This window comes from Staurois parvus, unplaced genomic scaffold, assembly GCF_062004578.1.
Source record: "Staurois parvus isolate SC_StPar_1 unplaced genomic scaffold, SC_StPar_1.0 ptg000715l, whole genome shotgun sequence".
Taxonomy (NCBI): Eukaryota; Metazoa; Chordata; class Amphibia; order Anura; family Ranidae; genus Staurois; species Staurois parvus.
This window is the reverse complement of record NW_028318511.1, coordinates 1,750,601-1,773,549: the sequence shown is the minus strand read 5'-3', so window position 1 is coordinate 1,773,549 and position 22,949 is coordinate 1,750,601. Positions and strand designations below refer to the sequence as shown.

At 43.4% G+C, this 22,949-nt stretch overlaps 1 protein-coding gene across 1 annotated transcript in view; it reads right to left on the bottom strand.

Moving 5' to 3' along the window:
* LOC149445612 (uncharacterized) overlaps positions 1-22,949 on the bottom strand; it is a 119,837-nt gene that overhangs the window by 8,479 nt on the left and 88,409 nt on the right. Inside the window, exons 33-38 of the mRNA XM_089653499.1 lie at positions 15,437-22,591; positions 8,310-8,591; positions 7,377-7,475; positions 7,076-7,116; positions 4,083-4,211; positions 405-1,130 (exon numbers count right to left, since the gene is read on the bottom strand). Of these exons, the coding sequence (XP_089509625.1) occupies positions 405-1,130; positions 4,083-4,211; positions 7,076-7,116; positions 7,377-7,475; positions 8,310-8,591; positions 15,437-22,591 (8,432 nt within the window). The remainder of the gene's footprint in view (positions 1-404; positions 1,131-4,082; positions 4,212-7,075; positions 7,117-7,376; positions 7,476-8,309; positions 8,592-15,436; positions 22,592-22,949) is intronic.

The window sequence follows — 22,949 nt, the reverse complement described above, 5'->3', positions numbered from 1 at the left end:
AGGTATACTATGCATGTCCATTCATGTGCAAGGGAATTAAAAAACAAAAAACAAAACAGGAGTTTGCCTTCTGGATGATTGGAACTAAGACAGTTTAATTTTGCTGAGTGAACATTCATCTTCTCTCTAATCCTTTAATAAATTGATCCCACAGGCCTGGATTGCATTGTGAAAAGTAGTGGTACAACTCAGTCATTCTGTAACACTTTGAAGCAGGAAGCACAGTGGGTGTGTGAAACAAGCAAATATAGCTACAACTATGCTCATAATGATGTGCTATGCATAGAAACAAGGGTTTTCAAATGTCAGCACAGACCTTGCTTCAAGGGAATCTCTTTTACATGTCTGAGATTTGTATATAGTATATATGCCCTTTAGGAACTTTATTTTTTATTCAGACTTACATTAATCCTAACTTCATCATCTTCATCCTTATCTTCTCCCTTTTGTCCTTCTTCTGCTTGTTTTCCTTCCTGTCCTTCTTCTCCTTGTCCTTCTTTAGCTTTCTGTCCTTCCTTTCCTTTCTGTCCTTCATCTCCTTTTTCTTCTTTTCCTTTCTGTCCTTCTTCTCCTTTTTCTTCTTTTCCTTTCTGTCCTTCTTCTCCTTCTTGTCCTTCCTTTCCTTTCTCTCCTTCTTTTCCTTTCTGTCCTTCCTTTCCTTCTTCTCCCTCTTTTCCTTCTTGCACTTCTTTTCCTTTCTGTCCTTCTTGTCCTCCCTTTTCTTTCTCTCCTTCTTTTTCTTTCTGTCCTTCCTTTCCTTCTTCTCCATCTTTTCCTTCTTGCCCTTCTTTTCCTTTCTGTCCTTCTTGTCCTTCCTTTCCTTTCTCTCCTTCTTTTTCTTTCTGTCCTTCCTTTCCTTCTTCTCCCTCTTTTCCTTCTTGCCCTTCTTTTCCTTTCTGTCCTTCTTGTCCTCCCTTTCCTTCCCCTCCTTCTTTTCCTTTCTGTCCTTCTTCTCCTTTCTGTTCTTCTATTCCTTTTGGTTCCTCCTGTCCTTTTTCTCCTTGGATTCCTTCCTCAGATTCCTTTCCTTCAGCTTCCTTCTTTTTGTCACGCTTCTCTTTCTTCATTGTGCATTGTTTTGGTACACACTGGCCGCAGCATTCTCCTTCCTTTTCAACATATTTATATCCCTAAAGGAAACACCACAAAAATAACATTCAGTCAGAACGCCTAAACTACTTTTCATCATTAAAGCAATAGTTTACGAGGTACAATGAATATCTAAAGCAATAACAGTTCATTTTGCTAATTATGTGGTACAAATAATTTCTTTTGAGCTTTTCTGTGTGATAGGTCTTTTTTTCTTTCTATATCACAACCAAGCAAAAAGCTCAATTCTCATGTTGTAGTACCTTCTTTCCCTACCATGCTCCTGATTGACGATGTAATGTAATCAAAGAGCAAACTGTGACAATGTCAGTCACTAAAGAGACATTATTTTTCATCAGGCATGGATCTAGGGGGGTGCTGGGGTGGGCTATGCCCCTCCAGAATTTAATTGTGCACCGCCACACCTCTGAGAGTGAATTCACAAATCCATGAGATCTGATGAGGACAGTTGATGTAAAGGGGCACTCTGATGGGGACAGTTGAAAAAAAGGCACTCTGATGGGGACAGTTGATGTAAGAAGGAATTCTGAGAAGAACTCCTGATATAAGGAGGGACTCTGTTAGGGACACCTGATATAAGATGGCACAGGTTCTGTTTAATCACCCTAAACCAGCAATGGGCAAACTACAGCCCGCGGGCCGTATACGGCCCGGCGGACCTTTTAATCCGGCCCGCGGAGCGTGATACTGTCAGGATGGCTGTCAGGATGTGTGTAGGCGGGGCAGCGTGATGAACGTGAGGGTAGCTGGCTCCTCTCACAGTCCGCCCCGAAGACCGGTGTAGCATGAAAATCTGTCTCCTATGAGGATCTGTCCCCCTCGACGTATCTGCGCATGTGCCGGAGATCGCCGATCGGCTGATAATGCCTGAAACTGGCACATGCGCAGATACGTCCAGGGGGACAGATCCTCATAGGAGACAGATTTTCATGCTACACCGGAACGGCGCGGGAACACGGCGAGAGGAACGCGCGGAGCAAAGGTAAGTGAATTGACACAGGGGGGACTTGGGGACTTAATATGGGGAATGAATTACTATGGGGGATGAATTACTATAGGGGGGATGAATTACTATATGGGGGATGAATTACTATGGGGGATGAATTACTATATGGGGGATGAATTACTATAGGGGATGAATTACTATATGGGGATGAATTACTATAGGGGGGATGAATTACTATATGGGGGATGAATTACTATATGGGGGATGAATTACTATGGGGGATGAATTACTATATGGGGGATGAATTACTATGGGGGATGAATTACTATATGGGGGATGAATTACTATATGGGGGATGAATTACTATGGGGGATGAATTACTATGCTTACTATATGGGGGAATATTACTATACTTACTATGGATGACACATACACATCATTCATCTACTCTTGGTCCGGCCCCCAGGTCCAATATATGAACCCATTGCGGCCCTCAAGTCAAAAAGTTTGCCCACCCCTGCCCTAAACTAATGACAGCATTACCAGTTCAGTCTTGCACCACCTCTGCACTACCTGTAAGATGTTACTTCCAGGTTATGACTCCATGGTACAAAAGTGTGCGGAGTGAACAGGGAATACTGGTCCCATGCGTCCCTGTCACGCTACTGGCATTATGTCCCCTGAATTTTTTTTACTGCACCACCAGATCAGACAGGCTAGATCCAGCCCTGTTTTGCATATTAGTAGTTTTGCAATGGCAAGGACAGTGTTAAAAATTTATTAATACAATATGTTATATATTGTGATCTCAACGGTTTTAATTATGATTACAACTAACCAAATAATCAGAATCTAGTAATGTGAACAGAGCTCAGGTAATGAAGAGCCATCTCATGATTTATTGTTTGGAGTAGGCTAACCAATGCTTGTGTCTTGTCCATATAGTGTGGCGTAGTACAATGGAGGGGTCTCTCTGGCCAATCTCATGCACTGTTACTTTCTATTTATATGTGATGGTACCATAGGTGCATCACAACAGCTGAAGTATGGTTCTGCCAAGATTGCTTAGGAGAGGATATCAGTAAGAAGCAGAAGCATGGGTCAATAATAGTGTAGCATGGATATCCATTTAACCACTTCCCACCGGAGATACGCATATATGCAGCCTTTCGGCGGAAGGGCTTTAATGCTGCGCGACCGCATATATGCTCCTCTATGTAAACACTTTACTGTGCTGAGCACGTGCTCCCAGCACAGTAACCGGTGGGTATCAGAAATACGTGCGATACGGAGCTTTTCGATCTTGTGAACACTGTGCCTGCCAATCACATCGGTCCCATAATCGGAATGCCCGCTTCCACCTCCCGGCATTTGGCAACTGTTAAAGGGCCAGCAGGCGGCAACAGAAAGGGGTTAACATCACTTACCCAACTAGACGGTAACTATACATTTTTGTAATAAACATGTACAATTAAAAAATATATAATGACAGATTGAACTAAAGTGGTTGTAAACCCTTATGTATACCCAGTGATGTGACTGGCCTCAGGTCATACACAGAAATGAAACAAATCCTCTTACATAAGTTGTACCTGTTCATCTTCATTCCTCTCTTCTCTACATCTGTTCAAAGTACAGAATTTATACAGCTTGTCTGAAAGAGGGGGGTGGGGAGCTGAAGTTACACTCTGCAGAGCTCAGTGAAGACAACTGAGAGCTGATTGGGGGGAAAAGACACTCCCCCTCCCCTTTCACACAGCACACAGGAACAGAGCTGAGGCCATCAATCACAGGCTGTGTGCTGAAGCTCCCTGCTCAATCACCTTTTTCTGTTGATGTCAGGAAAACTTGTCAGAAGTGACTCTTATAGCAGAGGAACAAGGCAGCAGACAGATATGACAATCAGTGCTCTGGATTGAGGCAAATACACACTATAGGGGGATATGCTTTGTTTATATTTTATGTCTGAGATTTACAACCACTTTAAGCTGCAATTTGACTACTGGCTGTATGACTGACAACGTACCTCTTCGCAGGTTTTATCACACTTGATCTCCTCACATTTGACAGCATAAAAGCCAGAGTCATCTACTTCATCTTTGGCACACTCGCATTTCTGACATGAATTCTTAGGTTGTGGGATGAGGGAGCCACGCTAGGAAAAGATTAATTAAAGAATAATAAATAATGGTCATATTTAAGTCTTAATTCTGTTCAGTTGTTTTATTGTTGCTTATAAAGAGCACTGGGGATCCATTATTAAAGTGGTTAACATTATTCTACCCTGCAGCAACAAATTGCATACTTAATTCTACAATTTAGTATTATTCAATATAGGGATCAAACTGGGTGACTGCTATGAACAACTCGGGCACTTGCTATTTCAAACACTTAAATAAATCAGATCCAATATTCCACTGTAAGCAGCATGTAGGTATAGCTTGTTTTCCCACTGCATAGTCTCCATGCTGGGGTATATGTTTAAAAAGAGCATTTCATGATTATCCATTGCATGTACACTTTATTTTCCAATAGCAAGACTTTTCTACATAATGTACCATCTACATTAAATAATGCCCGATGATCTTCTGATAATACACTTCACCTAATCACCAAGCTCCATTCCTCTGAACTGTGGACAATCCTGACAACATATACCCAAAAGAAACAATGGGTGGATAATTTTTCTATCCTTGTGCAGTGTTCATAGGGTGTATAACTAGAGAAAGAAGCTTAGGGGCCATAAAGCAAGGTTAGAAGCTTGTCCCATACTGCCCACAGAAGGGGGTCATTTGAAATTAAATCATCACCTTGCCTTACGGTAGGTCTTTATATAAACAATAGTGCTCCCTACATGTTTTAATTACCCAGGAACCACAGCCCAGCCTTGTGTTATCAGTTAGGAAAGCATAACCAGATATCCTACATCTCACTCTCACACTTAAGCTGGCTCTAGATGGGTAGGATTTCCAAAATTCTTAGGAAAAAAATGTTCTCAGAAAGTTTGTTTTTCTAATCATCAGTGGGTCAAATTGATATTTGTTTTCACTTTTTACACTGGGACTCTTGTTTGGGCAAACTTTGCCCTTTTTTGTCCACTACTGAGACTTCTGCCTTTTTACCATCTAAGTGCAACAAAGCTTGGGTTTCATCATTAAATTTTGATGGTTGGCTACCACATCCTTACACAATTGGAATGGTATGTTTTCTTGGATTTATATAATAATTTATCTATTTGTTTATGTACTTTAGCCAAACAATGGGTCTCTTTTGTGTATTTTGGTTAAATATATTATACATTTCTTTTGGGCCCTTCTCTGTAATATATGCAATTTTTTGACTAACTTTGGGGAGGAGGGGTGTAGTTGGTTTTCAGAGAAGTAAGAGACCTATATTTTTTTTTTATTTTATTTTAAAAAGTTTTTTAGTTTTTAATCATTAATTATCTTATGGACTCATAGAACATTGGTTTGGCTTTCTGCTATCTATCTGACCAGAGGTACTTTTGGACTGATGGTTCCCTAATAGGACCAGAGGTACTCTTGGACTGGTGGTTTCCTCCCCGCTGTCTGCTTAATAAAGCTTTCTCCTTATATTTTCTACCAATATTGATCTTCATCTACATCAGGTGTTACTATTGAACAGAGCACCATCATCGGTTGGTAATTTCTGCCTTTACTGTATTTATCTATTTTTGCTTTACATTTTCATTGAGTTTATTATTATGTTTCATCTGTATTTTCTTTGTTAATTGGTTTTGTACTTTTTGATTCCATTGTAGGCACTGTTGTTTTGTTTTTCCTAAATTCCCTGAAGAAGTGGATCATATCACACGAAACGCATTGGATCTCTTGATTTATTATCCAGTTTTCTAATTCAATCCAATAAAAAACATTTTGAAAAACATTTTGTTATTTCACCTGTTGTTTAATGATGATCTATTTCTCTAGTGTTATCAGTGAGGATTCTGGACTCTTGCCCGTGATGCTTTTAGAGGCATATTTTAAGTTAAATATTTAGAGGCAGGAAAAAAACCCTTTTGGTTTGTGTTTTTGATTGGAGCTTTCTGACAGAAAAATGCTACATTCTCCTAAACTCACCTAAACCGTGTAAAAATGCTTTATATCAGCATTTGTTTCTACCAAGGGAACTGCTGTCTGTATGGAGCCAGTGTATTTGGCTTTCGTTTGATAAAGTCCATTCATTCCAAAACAAAAGCTTTCAAATGACTTATGAACGTTCTGAGAGTTTTCATACGAATTTTCCTAAGACTTTTCATTTGAGATTCTAACCATCTGTGGCCATCTTTAGTTCTCTGGTGCTGCAGATACTTTTACAAAGTTCAACAATTAGGAAAGAAGATTTGCACTCACTGCTATTTCCCACAGTTGGTTTTACAATAAAGGCTGCATAGAAATGTAGATGTTAGCAGTTAGCAGTGTGGATCTCTTTTCCTGTTTGTTGTCTTCTGGTAGGAACAGCAGTGGATCTTTCTCTGCTATGTTATGTTTTTATCACTCTTATCAAAACATATCACCAAAAATAGGATAAACATGAATAGACCATGGAAAAATAAAACAACAAATCCAGCTTTTGCTGCAATATTCAGCTTCAATACAGAGATTTTGCCAACAGTCCTTTTTTCTGCAACTAGATGTCCTCATTCTAATAGCCAGAATTTTGCATCCTACTTCCTCTGAGCCCAGGTTGCCCTAGACCTGCCCCCAGCCTGTGTAAGGACAGTGAAAGGAAAAGCAGCACAATGATGAGCTCATCTCTCTGTCACTCTGCTTTTTCCCAGCTATCAGTATACGTCTTGTCAGCAAATGAGCTAATCAACTCTGTGCTTTTTCATCCTCTAACACTCCAGCTTAGATACACAGCGACAACAAGCGGCTGATACCAGGTAAATGCAAGTACTTACAATGATTGCCTATAGAAATACATTTAAGAGCTGTAATAATGTGTGCCTTTTTATCTCTGTCTAGAGTTTAGTTTTAAACAAAATAAAATAAATACCTGATATATCACATTATCCACTACGCAAACAGAATCAGGCTCTGCAAAAAGAAAAATATTTATATATACATTTCTCCGTAGATTGTAGCTTATATTTCTATTTCTGTTTTTTAAGAGAAATAACGATGAGCTATTTCAAAATATAAACTAATGTCTGCTAAAAACTGAACAGATTATACAAATCTCTTGTATCAAATATCACAACTATGTAAAACAAAACTTTTGTTGCTGAAATGAGTCCCTTGATTCTTTTTTCACTCAATAAATAGTAAAATGTGTTAAAAAACTAGAAGACCCATACCACAAGTGATGTTGGCACAGCAGGAACCTGGAGCCCAGCGAGATACGACACGATACCCTGTTCCACAATTAGGCATCAGGCACTGACAAGGTTCACACCCTGCAGAATAATATTAAAATGATTGGGGAAAAGAGATTTTCACTACTGCAAATAACAAGATAATTCCATCGGACACAATCACATTGGAGCTGCTTTCTACATCAGTGAGGACTGTCCAGCCCAGAGAATAGCTGAAGATGAAGAGGACTGATCTGAACACTTTGGAAAAAGGTGAGTTCTGAGATATAAAAAGTACAACATACTGCCAGTTGGTGCCACAGGGGCAGTTGTTTTGTGGGGGATGGGGTACAAAGCCTTAAGTTAGATTTGAAGTTAGGATGCAAATTCAGTCTCATAATTATAGGAGAAAATATAGGATTCCCTGACCCACATATCTCCTGGATAAATATGTACTAAAAAGTTCTATTTGCCAACAAATGGTCGAAGGCCACTGATTGTGTGTTTTAGGCTGAAAGAAAGATTCACTAGGCTTGATTTATTAAAGGGGAAAAGACTGTTCACTTAGTAAAGTATATGTTCACTTATCTTAGTGAATGAGCTGAAGCTGTGTTTACTTCAGTCATTCAATCACTACAAGAAAAAATACTTTTTTTTCTATTAATTTCACAGGCACCTGATTGGGTTTTCCATGTAAAACACATCTTCTCCTTATTCACTTTGCTATGTAAACAGCCTCAAGCCTTAAGTCTATCAGAATCAAAGAATACAACAGTGATTCTGCACTTCTGTATTTATTTGTATAGCCATATTTCTGAAATTAGTGGACATATTTTCATTTTCAATTATCTAAATAAAAAGGATTTTTAATTAATAATATTATATTAAGATATTATTCAGAAATTACATGAAATTTAAATTATGGCTCATACTTACCAATTTCCCAAGAAATACTTGGTTCATCTGTCGTTGTTGTTATTTGACTTTCACCTTCTGCTGGGGGTGGTGGCGTTTTGCGCGGCCGTCTGGTATATGGGGGTTTAGTATATTGGAAGTTCAGTATGAGGGTATCAAGTCCTTTCGTGGGGGAAGGTTCTCCTGTGCCAGATTCTACTATTGGTTCACAGTCACCTACATACCATTCCATTTGACATGATGAACCGCAAACTGCATGGTATTTACAGGCAGCCTTGTCTAATTTAGTGTAGATAATTTCACCTAGATAACAGAAAGAAAGGAGTCATAAGGCAAGTCATACTCTCACATTTTTCATTTTCGCTACAGATAAAAAGGATGAAGATTTACAGAAAGGGCAGCTTACTTGAAGAGAAACTGTAGTCAGTAAATAACAATTTTTATTAACGTACATTTTTAACTTACAGTGTATGTAAACCGACAAACAAAAATGATTGATTTGCAGCTTATCAGTCTTGAGATGTGCAGTCTGCAACAGTTTTCTCTTCTCAAGCTTTTTTTTTCTTTATTTCCATTTGGTGATCCTGCTAGCAGCACATTTCCTGTTCCTGTCTGAACATGTCAATCGAAACCAAGTCGATTGTTAACTGACTTCTATTCAACCACACTGGCCACATACATGGATCAAAATTCAGCTGGTCAATGCTGAAACAGCCAAAATTCAATCCATGTATGTTGCTTGTCCCTTGTGATAGCAATAAAGTTGAATGAAAAAAATAAAATATGTAAAAAATGAATTTAAATAAAACAAAAAAATCAATAACTTGACCCCCAGAAGGTTTTACTCCCTTCATGACCAAGACGTTTTTTGCTATTCAGCACTGTGCTATTTTAATTTGCAATTTCACAGTATCCTAATTAAATTTATATCATTTTTTTCACAGAAATACAGCTTACTTTTGGTGGTATTTGATCACCACTAGGTTTTTTATTTTTTATTATATAAACAAAAAAAGACAGAAAATTATGAAAAATAAAACGATATTTATCATTTCTGTTAGAAAACATATCTAATAGAATCAAAACTCTTCATAAATTTAGACCAAACTTTATTCTGCTACATGTCATTGGTAAAAAAAATCCCAATAAGTGTATATTAATTGGTTTGTGTGAGAGTTATAGTTTCTACAAACTATGGTATACTGGAATTTACGCAGCTATAGACGCTACAGTTGCAAGAAAAAGTATGTGAACCCCTTGGGATTACGTGAAGTTTTGCATGAATTGGGCATAAAATGTGCTCTGAACGTCATCTAAGTCACCACAATAGAAGAATACAGTCTGCTGAACATAATACTACACAAACATTAGATGTTGCCATGGTTTTATTCCACATAACATGTAAACATTCACAGTGCAGGGAGGAAAAAGTATGTGAGGCCCTAGCTTAATGACTTCTCCCAGAGCTAATTGGAGCCAGGAGTGAGCCAACCTTGACTCCAATCAGTGTGATGATATTGGATGTGTTGCTGACAGCTGTCCTGCCCTTAAAAAACACACACTTGTTTTGGGTTTACTGGTTTCAAGAAGCATTGTCTGATGTGAACCATGCCTCACAGAAAAGAGCTCTCAGAAGACCTACGATCAAGAATTGTTGACTTGCATGAAGCTGGAAAGGGTTACAAAAGTATCTCCAAAAGCCTCGATGTTAATGTGTCCATGGTAAGACAGACTGTCTACAAATGGAGAAAGTTTAGCACTGTTGCTACTCTCCCTAGGCGTGGTCGTCCTGTAAAAATGACTGCAAGAGCACAGCGCAGAATGCTGCATGAGGTAAAGAAGAATCCCAGAGTGTCAGCTAAAGACCTACAGAAATCTCTGGCACATGCTAACATTTTTGTTGACACATCTACAATAAGGAAAACATTAAACAAAAATGGAGTACATGGGAGGACACCACGGAGGAAGCCATTGCTGTCCAAAAAGAATATTGCAGCACGTTTGCAAAAGAGCACCTGGATGTTCCACAGCACTACTGGCAGAATATACTGTGGACAGATGAAACCAAGATTGAGTTGTTTGGGAAGAACACACAACACTATGTGTGGAGAAAAAAGGCACAGCACACCAACATCAAAACCTCATCCCCACTGTGAAACATGGCGGAGGGAGCATCATGGTTTGGGGCTGCTTTGCTGCCTCAGGGCCTGGACAGATTGTTGTCATTGATGGGAAAATGAATTCCAGAGTTTATCAAGACATTTTGCAGGAAAACGTACGACCATCTGTCCGCCAACTGAAGCTCCGCAGAGGATGGGTGATGCAACAGGACAATGACCCAAAGCATACAAGTAATTCAACAAAACAATGGCTGCAACAGCACAGAATACGCCTTCTGGAGTGGCCCAGTCAGAGTCCTGACCTCAACCCGATTGAAATGCTGTGGCATGACCTTAAGAGAGCGATTCACACCAGACATCCCAAGAATATTGCTACACTGAAACAGTTTTGTGAAGAGGAGTGGTCCAAAATGACTCCAGATCGTTGTGCAGGTCTGATCTGCAACTATCGGAAACGCTTGGTTGAGGTTATTGCTGCCAAAGGAGGGTCAACCAGTTATTAAATCCAAAGGTTCACATACTTTTTCCTCCCTGCACTGTGAATGTTTACATGTTATGTGCAATTAAACCATGGCAACATCTAATGTTTGTGTAGTATTATGTTCAGCAGACTGTGTTCTTCTATTGTGGTGACTTAGATGACGTTCAGAGCACATTTTATGCCCAATTCATGCAAAACTCCACGTAATCCCAAGGGGTTCACATACTTTTTCTTGCAACTGTATATTAGTAATGGTGGTGACAGCAACTTATAGTGGGACTGAGACAGTGTTGAAGGCAATCTGACACTAACTGACACTGGCTAGGAGGGGCACTAGCAGACTAACTGACATCACCAGTGACACTAAAATATAATACAATGATCACCCTGTGCACCCGGAATCACTAAATGGCAGTCTGTGGTCCGGATGCTGACCGAGTCACTGTCCCATCCAGACCGCTGTGGTCCCACTATTTAGCAGCCTTTTCTTTCCCCAGCAGTCATGCTGTCATTCTCACAGAGCTGACAGCATGAGGCAGGACACTTCTGGATGGGAGCTGCCCGAAGTTAACAAGCAAGTGATAGATTGCTAGGCTGAAGGGAAGTCCTAGCAACCAATCTTGCAGCTCCTGTCCTCCATTCAGACCTAAGGTAGGAAAATGAGGGTGGTCTAAGTTAAACAGGGCTGAGGACACTAATGTAAAGGGGGGCTTATGTGAAAAGAAGCTGAGGACTTGAGGGTTGATGACATCAACTGGGAGGCTAAGGACAGTAATATGAGAGGGCTGATGACATTAAAGTGGGGGGCTGAGGACTGTGATGTGAGGAGGGGCTAAAACATATTAGTGGGGGGATGAGGACTGTGATGTGGGGGGCTGAAGATATTAAAGTGGGGGACTGAGGACAGGAATGTGGGGGGGAGCTAAGGACTGTGATGTGGAGGGCCAGGGACTGTGATGTGGTGGGGCTGAGCACATTAAAGTGGGGAGCTGAGGAGGGTAATGGTGGGCTAAGCACAGTAATGTTGGGGACTGTGTACGTTAAAGTGGGGGCCTGAGGATTGTAATGTGGGCTGCTGAGGACATTAAAGTTGGGAGTTGAGCACTGTGGAGGGCTGAGAACACCAAAGTGGAGGGGGGGGGCTGAAGACTGTGATTTGGGGTGGCTGGGTGAACATTAAAGTGTGATGTGAGGTGCTGAGGAAGTAAGATACCTCTCAGTAAATTGTCCTTGTTCAAAGTTCACGGTTGAACTTTTGGTAGGTTTGAATGTTTGACAGTGAACCGAACAGTGTGGTGTTAGGCCCATCACTAATGTGCAGTGAGGACACTGAAATAAGTACAGGTTTAGATCTGTGCATGTGCATTTGGTACACAAACTGTGGGTAGATCAGCCTATTCATTTTAATGGTCTGCACTACCCATGAGAAACATGGAGAATAAAAGTCCCTGACCCTTACTTTTTCAAAATTGAGCCGCACCAAGGTGCTTGGTGCTGCAGGAATATGTGGTTTGTGTGCTACAGATGCTGACATGAGATTTGGACCTCTACTGGAAAAAAAGTTTACTGACCTCATCTTTGTGAATTTTCATTCAATACCCCTGCTGTACACTGTACTAATGAAACTAATGGGTGACAGGGGTGATCAGAAGGTCAATCAAGGGGTTAACAAGTGTATGTGTGCTGCTTTTACTCACAGGATCTGGCTGTCTTTTCTCACTGAACTCAGAGTTGATTTCAGGCAGAAAAAAACAGCCAGATTGCTGTTCTGTGTTAGGTGTTCTGTGTGTCTGTAAACACAGAATTCTGTGCTGTGATTGGCCACAGCCAATCAGCAGGTGTACAGGCAAAATCATTGGCTGCAACCTGAAGACAAACTCATGCAGTGTCCTTCATCGTGACCTACAGGTATGTTGCAGTGCCTAGCTGTGCCGCCCACTAGCAGTAAATGTGCACGCAGGGGCGGACTGACCATTTGGAAACTTGGGCACTGCCCGAGTGCCCGGGGTCAGTAGGGGGCCCCATGAGATGCCCCTGGTACCTTTTTCATAGGCTTTATTGAGTTTGGGCAATGACACAGGGGCCCCATGATCCCCTATTGCCCGGGGGCCCCATGAGTTGTCAGTCCGCCCCTGTGTGCATGCATATGTAAACGGTGTTTGCACCACACATGTGAGGTATCAACACGAATGTCAACACAAGAGCAATAATTGTAATACCACAGCTCACATTTCACTCTAAACTAGTAACCTGTAAAGGCTTTTAACGCATCGGCTATGGAGGTTTTTAGGTACTATAGTCTGCCGTCTTTCACAGGCCTGCAACATTTTAAATCTTGCCATGTTTAGTATCTGTTTACTCAGTGAAACATCATCTTTTATACTTTACCAAAAACATTTGTTTGTGTGCACTAAAATGTATTTAAGTGTATTTTTCCTAAAAATATGCATTTGATACATGGCTGTGCAAATATTGTGACCTAAAAAATTGTAAAAACCATTATGTTATTCTCCAGGGCCTCTGCTTTCAAAGATATATAATGTTTGTGGATTCTAAGTAGTTTTCTAGGAAAAAAAGATTCTGATTTTAAGGTGGAGTTCCAGCTAAAAAAAAATAAATAAAAGTCAGCAGATAAAAAAACTGTAGCTACTGACTTTTAAAATACAGACACTTACCTGTCCCTAGGTCCAACGGTGTCCTCACCATGGCTGGTTTCACCGGCCATCTTCTCTCCCTGGCATCTTCAGTGTGGGCACACGGCTGTGACAGCTTCCGGCTTCACAGCTGAGTGCCCACTGCACTTTTTGAATGGCCCGTAGTCTTCTGGGACCTGTCACATGTCCCAGAAGGCTACTGGGAGAGAGGAGGGAGGACAACTTCCGCTGCCGATCACCTAGGCAATTGCAGCGAAAGTGGGAGCGGGTACCTGTCAAATTCGGGTACCCGCTCCTGAAAGGTGCCAATCAATCCTTAATGGGAAGTGCGGGACAAAGGCTTAAAGCGGAAACTTCCCCCTTTGGGTGGAGCTCCGCTTTAATATGTGTGTATGTGAAAAATGGCAAATCTGGCCTGGTAGCAGGTGGTGAAAGCAAACCTTAAAGCGATTGAATAAGATTGTTATACTATACTTCCTTGCTCTGCACACAGCATCCCCGATCTTCCTCTTCTGGTGTTCCCCCCCCCCCGATGTTCCTGGCCCCTCCCCCTTGGTGAGTGCCACCGTAGCAAGCCACTTATGATAGGGGCAGTCATGCGAGCGTGATCCTGAGCTGTGCTCTGTGTGTCAAAAGACACGCACAGCGTGGCTCAGCTCCACTCCCTTTCTCTCCTCACAGCCTGTGACTGACAGTACCAGTAGCCAAAAGCTTCCTCCGCTGCCTCCATGGCCAGTGAGGAAAGAGAGAGCAGAGAGAGCTGCTGCTCCTGGGCTCAGCACTGGCTCAAGATCACACTCAGGTAAGTATAATGGGAGCTGCACAGAGAAGGTTTGTTAATTGTAATGCATTGAATGCAACCACTTTAAAGCAAAGAGAAACATGGAGGCTGTCATTGCTGATCTCTTTCTGAGAATGCTGGCCTGAAACCATGAACAAGCATGAAGATCAGGAATGTCCTTAAATATAGACTTGTTCTGGGTCCATGACTCAAATCATTGAAGTTGGTATAACATTAAAGCAAGGCAACTAGTATTTACAGAATTTGGATTCAACAAAGGCTACTTTTTCTAATCCCATTCACGCCTAAGGGTAAAACAAATCCTAATGCCTAAGCCCAATTTTGCAACTTTTACATGTGCTAGTAAATGTTAACCCAACTTCAATGATTTGAGTTACATATCATTACAACTACCTTGTACATCCAGGTCAATTATACTTTGTTTTTTATGGATAAATTGGGCTTCCATTTAGTGGTGAATGGTAATGGATATCTCCTGATTTTTTTTTTATAATCAAAGGAAAACTGGCCCAAAATAGTAAAAAAAAAACATTTGTTTAAATTTAGTTGTATATTTCCTGTTACTATCATAACCTATCACCAAAGAATAACCAAAAATAGATTTTCCTTCTCCTGACGATCGTAGCAATCCAATATATGTGTATGTTATTTGCTGTTTATACCTGTAGTACAGCCCAGAAACAGTGAACATTTTGCTTATTTTTTTGTCCTATCTAAAACACACTGATACTGATACTTAAAAGGCCTGAAGCACTGGCAGGGGATCTGAGAAGAAGAGGATCAGGGCTGCTCATTGCAAAACCACAGAGCAGGTAAGTATATGTTTGTTATTTTACAAAAAATCTATATATATTACATCACTTTGAGGTTAAACCTTTAGTTTGTGACTATAGTTGATATATTTTCAATATATTTGGATCCTCTTCAATTCTCACAATTTTAGGTAAACATTCCAAAATATAGAGATTGGTTACCTAGCCAGATTTGTTATTTTGATCCTTGCAGGCCATCCAATGCAAGAATTTCTCTAAAAGAAATAAAACGGAGCACAGTTTTACAGTTCATCTGGTAAAAGACAAGCTGACTCTTACCTGGAGAGTAAAATTCGGTTCTTATTTTACAGAAACAGAGCACGGTGCTGCCAGAAGGTGGTGGAGATCCAGGAGACGAGGGAGTTCTTATTGCTGGTGCGCTAGTTGTTGATAATGTTCCAGAAGTCTCAGTGCTAACTGTAGATGAAATAGAAGGTGTTTCTCCAGGAGAGGTTTCAGATGATATGGTACCCGGAGTACCCACTGTTGACAAGGTCCCTGAAGGAGGAGTGGATAGCTCTCCACAAGATTCAATAAATGTTATAGAGCAACATTCATATCGTACTGTATGGTCAACACATTGCTTATCTTTGCCAATTTGATCATTATTCTTACAGTGTAATCCATCCTTCACAGTACATGTTATAATCTGGGACGTATCTTCTTTGCTTATATCTCGATATGACACAGCTTTGCATTCAATTTTATTTTCAGTTTCATTTTTAGTACAAACATCAACTCCCAAGGCTCTTAACATCCTGCTACCTTCTTTTTCTCCACCATTAACACCAGAGGTTGGCTTTTCTGCATTTATCCACTTAGTCCAGCGACATTCAGCTTGTCTTAAAATTTTGCAGCTGGAAGATGTGGTAGAAGATACTGGTGTGCTAGGTGTAGAAGTTTCCCCTGCTTTACTGGGTTCACCTGGAGGCACTGGGTAGCCAGGTGTAGGGGTTTCGCCTGGTTTACCAGGTTCACCTGGAGGCACTGGGTAGCCAGGTGTAGATGTTTTCTCTGGTTTACCAGGTTCACCTGGAGGCACTGGGTAGCCAGGAGTTGAGGTTTCACCTGGTTTACCAGGTTCACCTGGAGGCACTGGGTAGCCAGGTGTAGAAGTTTCGCCTGGTTTTCCGGGTTCACCTGGAGGCACTGGGTAGCCAGGTGTAGATGTTTCACCAGGTTTTCCAGCTTCACCTGGAGGCACTGGGTAGCGAGGTGTAGAGGTTTCGCCTGGTTTACCAGGTTCACTTGGAGGCACTTTATAGCCAGGTGTATAGGTTTCACCTGGTTTACCAGGTTCACTTGGAGGCACTGGGTAGCCAGGAGTTGAGGTTTCGCCTGGTTTACCAGGTTCACTTGGAGGCACTTTATAGCCAGGTGTAGAAGTTTCCCCTGGTTTACCAGGTTCACCTGGAGGCACTGGGTAGCGAGGTGTAGAGGTTTCGCCTGGTTTACCAGGTTCACCTGGAGGCACTGGATAGCCAGGTGTAGATGTTTCCCCTGGTTTACTGGATTCACCTGGAGGCACTGGGTAACGAGGTGTAGAGGTTTCGCCTGGTTTACCAGGTTCACCTGGAGGTACTGGGTAGCCAGGAGTTGAGGTTTCGCCTGGTTTACCGGGTTCACCTGGAGGCACTGGGTAGCCAGGAGTTGATGTTTCGCCTGGTTTACCAGGTTCACCTGGAGGCACTGGGTAGCCAGGAGTTGAGGTTTCGCCTGGTTTACCAGGTTCACCTGGAGGCACTGGGTATCCAGGAGTTGAGGTTTCACCTGGTTTACCGGGTTCACCTGGAGGAACTGGGTAGCGAGGTGTAGATGTTTCGTCTGGTTTACCAGGTTCACCTGGAGGCACTGGGTAGCCAGGAGTTGAGGTTTCGCCTGGTTTACCAGGTTCACCTGGAGGCACTGGGTAGCGAGGTGTAGAGGTTTCGCCTGGTTTACCAGGTTCACCTGGAGGAACTTTATAGCCAGGTGTAGATGTTTCTCCTGGTTTACCAGGTTCACCTGGAGGCACTGGGTAGCCAGGAGTTGAGGTTTCGCCTGGTTTACCGGGTTCACCTGGAGGCACTGGGTAGCCAGGAGTTGAGGTTTCGCCTGGTTTACCAGGTTCACTTGGAGGCACTTTATAGCCAGGTGTAGAAGTTTCCCCTGGTTTACCGGGTTCACCTGGAGGCACTGGGTAGCCAGGAGTTGAGGTTTCGCCTGGTTTACCAGGTTCACTTGGAGGCACTTTATAGCCAGGTGTAGAAGTTTCCCCTGGTTTACCAGGTTCACCTGGAGGCACTGGGTAGCCAGGAGTTGAGGTTTCGCCTGGTTTACCGGGTTCACTTGGAGGCACTTTATAGCCAGGTGTAGAAGTTTCGCCTGGTTTACCGGGTTCACTTGGAGGCACTTTATAGCCAGGTGTAGAGGTTTCACCTGGTTTACCAAGTTCACCTGGAGGCACTGGATAGCCAGGTGTAGATGTTTCTCCTGGTTTACCAGGTTCACCTGGAGGCACTGGGTAGGCAGGAGTTGAGGTTTCGCCTGGTTTACCAGATTCACCTGGAGGCACTGGGTAGCCAGGTGTAGAAGCTTCGCCTGGTTTACCGGGTTCACCTGGAGGAACTTTATAGCCAGGTGTAGATGTTTCAGCTGGTTTACCTGGTTCACCTGGGGGTACTGGGTAGCGAGGTGTAGAGGTTTCGCCTGGTTTACTGGGTTCACCTGGAGGCACTGGGTAGCCAGGAGTTGAGGTTTCGCCTGGTTTACCGGGTTCACCTGGAAGCACTGGGTAGCCAGGAGTTGAGGTTTCGTCTGGTTTACCGGATTCACCTGGAGGCACTGGGTAGCCAGGAGTTGAGGTTTCGCCTGGTTTACCAGGTTCACCTGGAGGCATTGAATAGCCAGGAGTTGAGGTTTCACCTGGTTTACCAGGTTCACCTGGAGGCACTGGGTAGCGAGGTGTAGATGTTTCACCTGGTTTACCAGGTTCACCTGGAGGCACTGGGTAGCCAGAAGTTGAGGTTTCGCCTGGTTTACCGGGTTCACCTGGAGGCACAGGGTAGCCAGGAGTTGAGGTTTCGTCTGGTTTACCAGGTTCACCTGGAGGCACTGGGTATCCAGGAGTTGAGGTTTCATCTGGTTTTCCGGGTTCACCTGGAGGCACTGGGTAGCGAGGTGTAGATGTTTCGCCTGGTTTACCAGGTTCACCTGGAGGAACTTTATAGCCAGGTGTAGATGTATCGCCTGGTTTACCGGGTTCACCTGGGGGCACTGGGTAGCCAGGAGTTGAGGTTTCGCCTGGTTTACCAGGTTCACCTGGAGGCACTGGGTAGCCAGGAGTTGAGGTTTCGCCTGGTTTACCAAGTTCACCTGGAGGCACTGGGTAGCCAGGAGTTGAGGTTTCGCCTGGTTTACCGGGTTCACCTGGAGGCACTGGGTAGCCAGGAGTTGAGGTTTCACCTGGTTTACCGGGTTCACCTGGAGGCACTGGGTAGCCAGGAGTTGAGGTTTCACCTGGTTTACCGGGTTCACCTGGAGGCACTGGGTAGCCAGGAGTTGAGGTTTCGCCTGGTTTACCAGGTTCACCTGGAGGCACTGGGTAGCGAGGTGTAGATGTTTCGCCTGGTTTACCAGGTTCACCTGGAGGCACTGGGTAGCCAGAAGTTGAGGTTTCGCCTGGTTTACCAGGTTCACCTGGAGGCACTGGGTAGCGAGGTGTAGAGGTTTCGCCTGGTTTACCAGGTTCACTTGGAGGAACTTTATAGCCAGGTGTAGATGTTTCGCCTGGTTTACCGGGTTCACCTGGAGGCACTGGGTAGCCAGGAGTTGAGGTTTCGCCTGGTTTGCCAGGTTCACCTGGAGGCACTGGGTAGCCAGGAGTTGAGGTTTCGCCTGGTTTACCGGGTTCACCTGGAGACACTGGGTATCCAGGAGTTGAGGTGTCGCCTGGTTTACTGGGTTCACCTGGAGGCACTGGGTAGCGAGGTGTAGATGTTTCGCCTGGTTTACCGGGTTCACTTGGAGGCACTGGGTAGCCAGAAGTTGAGGTTTCGCCTGGTTTACCGGGTTCACCTGGAGGCACTGGGTAGCCAGGAGTTGAGGTTTCGCCTGGTTTACCGGGTTCACCTGGAGGCACTGGGTAGCGAGGTGTAGAGGTTTCGCCTGGTTTACCAGGTTCACCTGGAGGAACTTTATAGCCAGGTGTAGATGTTTCATCTGGTTTACCAGGTTCACCTGGAGGCACTGGGTAGCCAGGAGTTGAGGTTTCGCCTGGTTTACCGGGTTCACCTGGAGGCACTGGGTAGCGAGGTGTAGAGGTTTCGTCTGGTTTACCAGGTTCACCTGGAGGCACTGGGTAGCCAGGAGTTGAGGTTTCGCCTGGTTTACCGGGTTCACCTGGAGGCACTGGGTAGCGAGGTGTAGAGGTTTCGCCTGGTTTACCAGGTTCACCTGGAGGAACTTTATAGCCAGGTGTAGATGTTTCTCCTGGTTTACCAGGTTCACCTGGAGGCACTGGGTAGCCAAGAGTTGAGGTTTCGCCTGGTTTACCAGGTTCACCTGGAGGCACTGGGTAGCCAGGAGTTGAGGTTTCGCCTGGTTTACCAGGTTCACCTGGAGGCACTGGGTAGCCAGGAGTTGAGGTTTCGCCTGGTTTACCAGGTTCACCTGGAGGAACTGGGTAGCGAGGTGTAGAGGTTTCGCCTGGTTTACCGGGTTCACCTGGAGGAACTTTATAGCCAGGTGTAGATGTTTCTCCTGGTTTACCGGGTTCACCTGGAGGCACTGGGTAGCCAGGAGTTGATGTTTCGCCTGGTTTACCAGGTTCACCTGGAGGCACTGGGTAGCCAGGAGTTGATGTTTCGCCTGGTTTACCAGGTTCACCTGGAGGCACTGGGTAGCCAGGAGTTGAGGTTTCGCCTGGTTTACCGGGTTCACCTGGAGGAACTGGGTAGCGAGGTGTAGATGTTTCGTCTGGTTTACCAGGTTCACCTGGAGGCACTGGGTAGCCAGGAGTTGAGGCTTCGCCTGGTTTACCGGGTTCACCTGGAGGCACTGGGTAGCGAGGTGTAGAGGTTTCGCCTGGTTTACCAGGTTCACCTGGAGGAACTTTATAGCCAGGTGTAGATGTTTCTCCTGGTTTACCGGGTTCACCTGGAGGCACTGGGTAGCCAGGAGTTGAGGTTTCGCCTGGTTTACCGGGTTCACCTGGAGGCACTGGGTAGCCAAGAGTTGAGGTTTCGCCTGGTTTACCAGGTTCACCTGGAGGCACTGGGTAGCCAGGAGTTGAGGTTTCGCCTGGTTTACCAGGTTCACCTGGAGGAACTGGGTAGCGAGGTGTAGAGGTTTCGCCTGGTTTACCGGGTTCACCTGGAGGAACTTTATAGCCAGGTGTAGATGTTTCTCCTGGTTTACCAGGTTCACCTGGAGGCACTGGGTAGCCAGGAGTTGAGGTTTCGCCTGGTTTACCGGGTTCACCTGGAGGCACTGGGTAGCCAGGAGTTGAGGTTTCGCCTGGTTTACCGAGTTCACCTGGAGGCACTGGGTAGCCAGGAGTTGAGGTTTCGCCTGGTTTACCAGGTTCACCTGGAGTGATTGCGGTTGTTGCTGGACTGGGTGTAATAAGTGATAAGTGAGGCAATGTTGTAGTCTTAATAACTCCAGGAGCAGATGTTACTGGTTTGCATGGTTGTGCACAACATTCAACCCTTATTCTGTAATTATGGCACTTTTCTTTACTCTTCTGATCACTGTTTTTGCATGTTAGTCCAATTCCCAGGACACAAGTCATAATTTGTTGGTTATTAGCAATCGTTACTCCATCATTATCAATGGCTTCGCATTCTAGTTTGTGCTCCTTTTCTGGATGCCTGCAGACCTCATATCCTTTTTTTTTTATGTGTTCTAGGCTTTCACTGTCCCCACCATTGCTTTGCTTTGTTGGTCTGTTGATATCATACCAACGAGTCATACGACAGCGCCTTTCAGGATCACATGATGTTGTTAGAGAAACAGAAGTTGTTCGTTTAAATGATGTTTCTGGAGTTGAACCAGCTGGAGTTGACGTCCCCACAGTGGTTGATTTACCTGTAGTGACTGCTGGTACAAATGTTCCAGATATTGTTATTGCTGTTGTTTTAACCTGCTCACAAAACACTGCACAGCATAAAAATCTTATTCTATAATTCAAGCATGTGTCATTTGCTTTGTTAATACAACGAAGTCCATCTTTTAAGTCACAACTAAACTCCTGTGAGTTACCAACAATGGATGTACCATTACTGTCTACAGCTTCACATTCTATGTTTTCAACTTTACTGTCTTTACAAATATCAGTTTCCTTTGATTTTAAGTCTACAACACTCTCAGTGTCACCTCCCTCACTTTTTGTGCTAGGTTGATTTTTATCAAACCAATCTGTCCAACTACATTCCTTCTTATGTGTACAAGTTGCTGTCGGTGTAGGTGTTACGCCAGAGGATTTTGATGGATAACCTGTGCCTGATGTTGGTGGTGGTGATTGTGAAGTTCCTGGTTCTGATGGTGACATTGGAGGTATTCTTCCTTGATCTGGGGGAACACCACCAGTAAGTGATGATGCAGTAGTAGCAGTTGTGGAAACACCAGGTGTTATGATTGGCTCACAGTAATCATTACAGCACAAAATCCTCATCCTATAGTTGTAGCATTTGTTCTTTCCAGTTTGGTCTCGGTTTTGGCAATCCAAGCCTATTCTTAGGTTACAAGTATACTTTTGTTGATTATTTGAGATAGTCTGACCATTAGCATCTAGAGCTTCACATTCAATATCTTTTTCAGCTTCTTCGACTGCGCATATGTCCTTTCTCTTTGATCTTATTTCATCAATACTTTCATGTTCTCCCCCATCGCTTTTTAGATTGGGCTGACTATTATCATGCCAATTTGTCCAATGGCATTCCGTCTTAATTGTACAGGCTGCTGTGACTCCAGAAGTGGCTGCAACCATACCAGGGGGACCACTTACAGAACTAGTAGCACTTGTGCTGACAGTGGTGTGAGGAATGGACACAGTAGGCAAAGATGTTGGGACTTTAGCTAATGGGACCTTAGACGAGCTTTCAGTGGGGGTTAAAGGTGTAACATCAATACTTGAAGGAGAAGAACATACTCTGTAGTTACAGCATTCAATTCTCATTTCATAATTGTGACACATGGGTGGATTTTCACTGTTTAAACAAAGTAGGCCTGTCTTTCTGTTGCAAGTTACATCTTGTCCTACATCTTCTATTTTTTTGTCAGGATAGTCTTTTGGCCTGCATTGCACATTGTTAGGGTTTTCACATATTTGGTGACCCTGAGCTTTAATATCTTCAAATCTTTCTATATCTCCAGCTCCATTTTCAGGTTTGCTCAAGTCATACCACTCTGTCCAAGTGCACTCATAAGCTTCAACACACAGAGTAGGTGAAACTGAAAAAACATAAACATATAGCATATTAAACCATTATATCATCATATATCAAATGTTACACACACACATAACACGTGGGCCTCAATGTAACTAAAGTAAATGTAAGCACTAACCAAATTACATTTAGTTTAGTACTGTGTATCGTTGACTTTTGCAGACACTTCCTATTTTTATGTATGCACTCCATTTTCTCAGGGTGGGTTTCCTTAGGTTCAGATAAAAGGTTGGTTTTCTCCTTTGCTACTGTTTAACCTATTTGCCTAATGTTTAACTACTTTTTAAAAGCCTATTGTTTATAGAGTTCAATAGAGCCATCTCTCATGCGTTTTCAGCACAGTGTAAATATTTTTATACTTT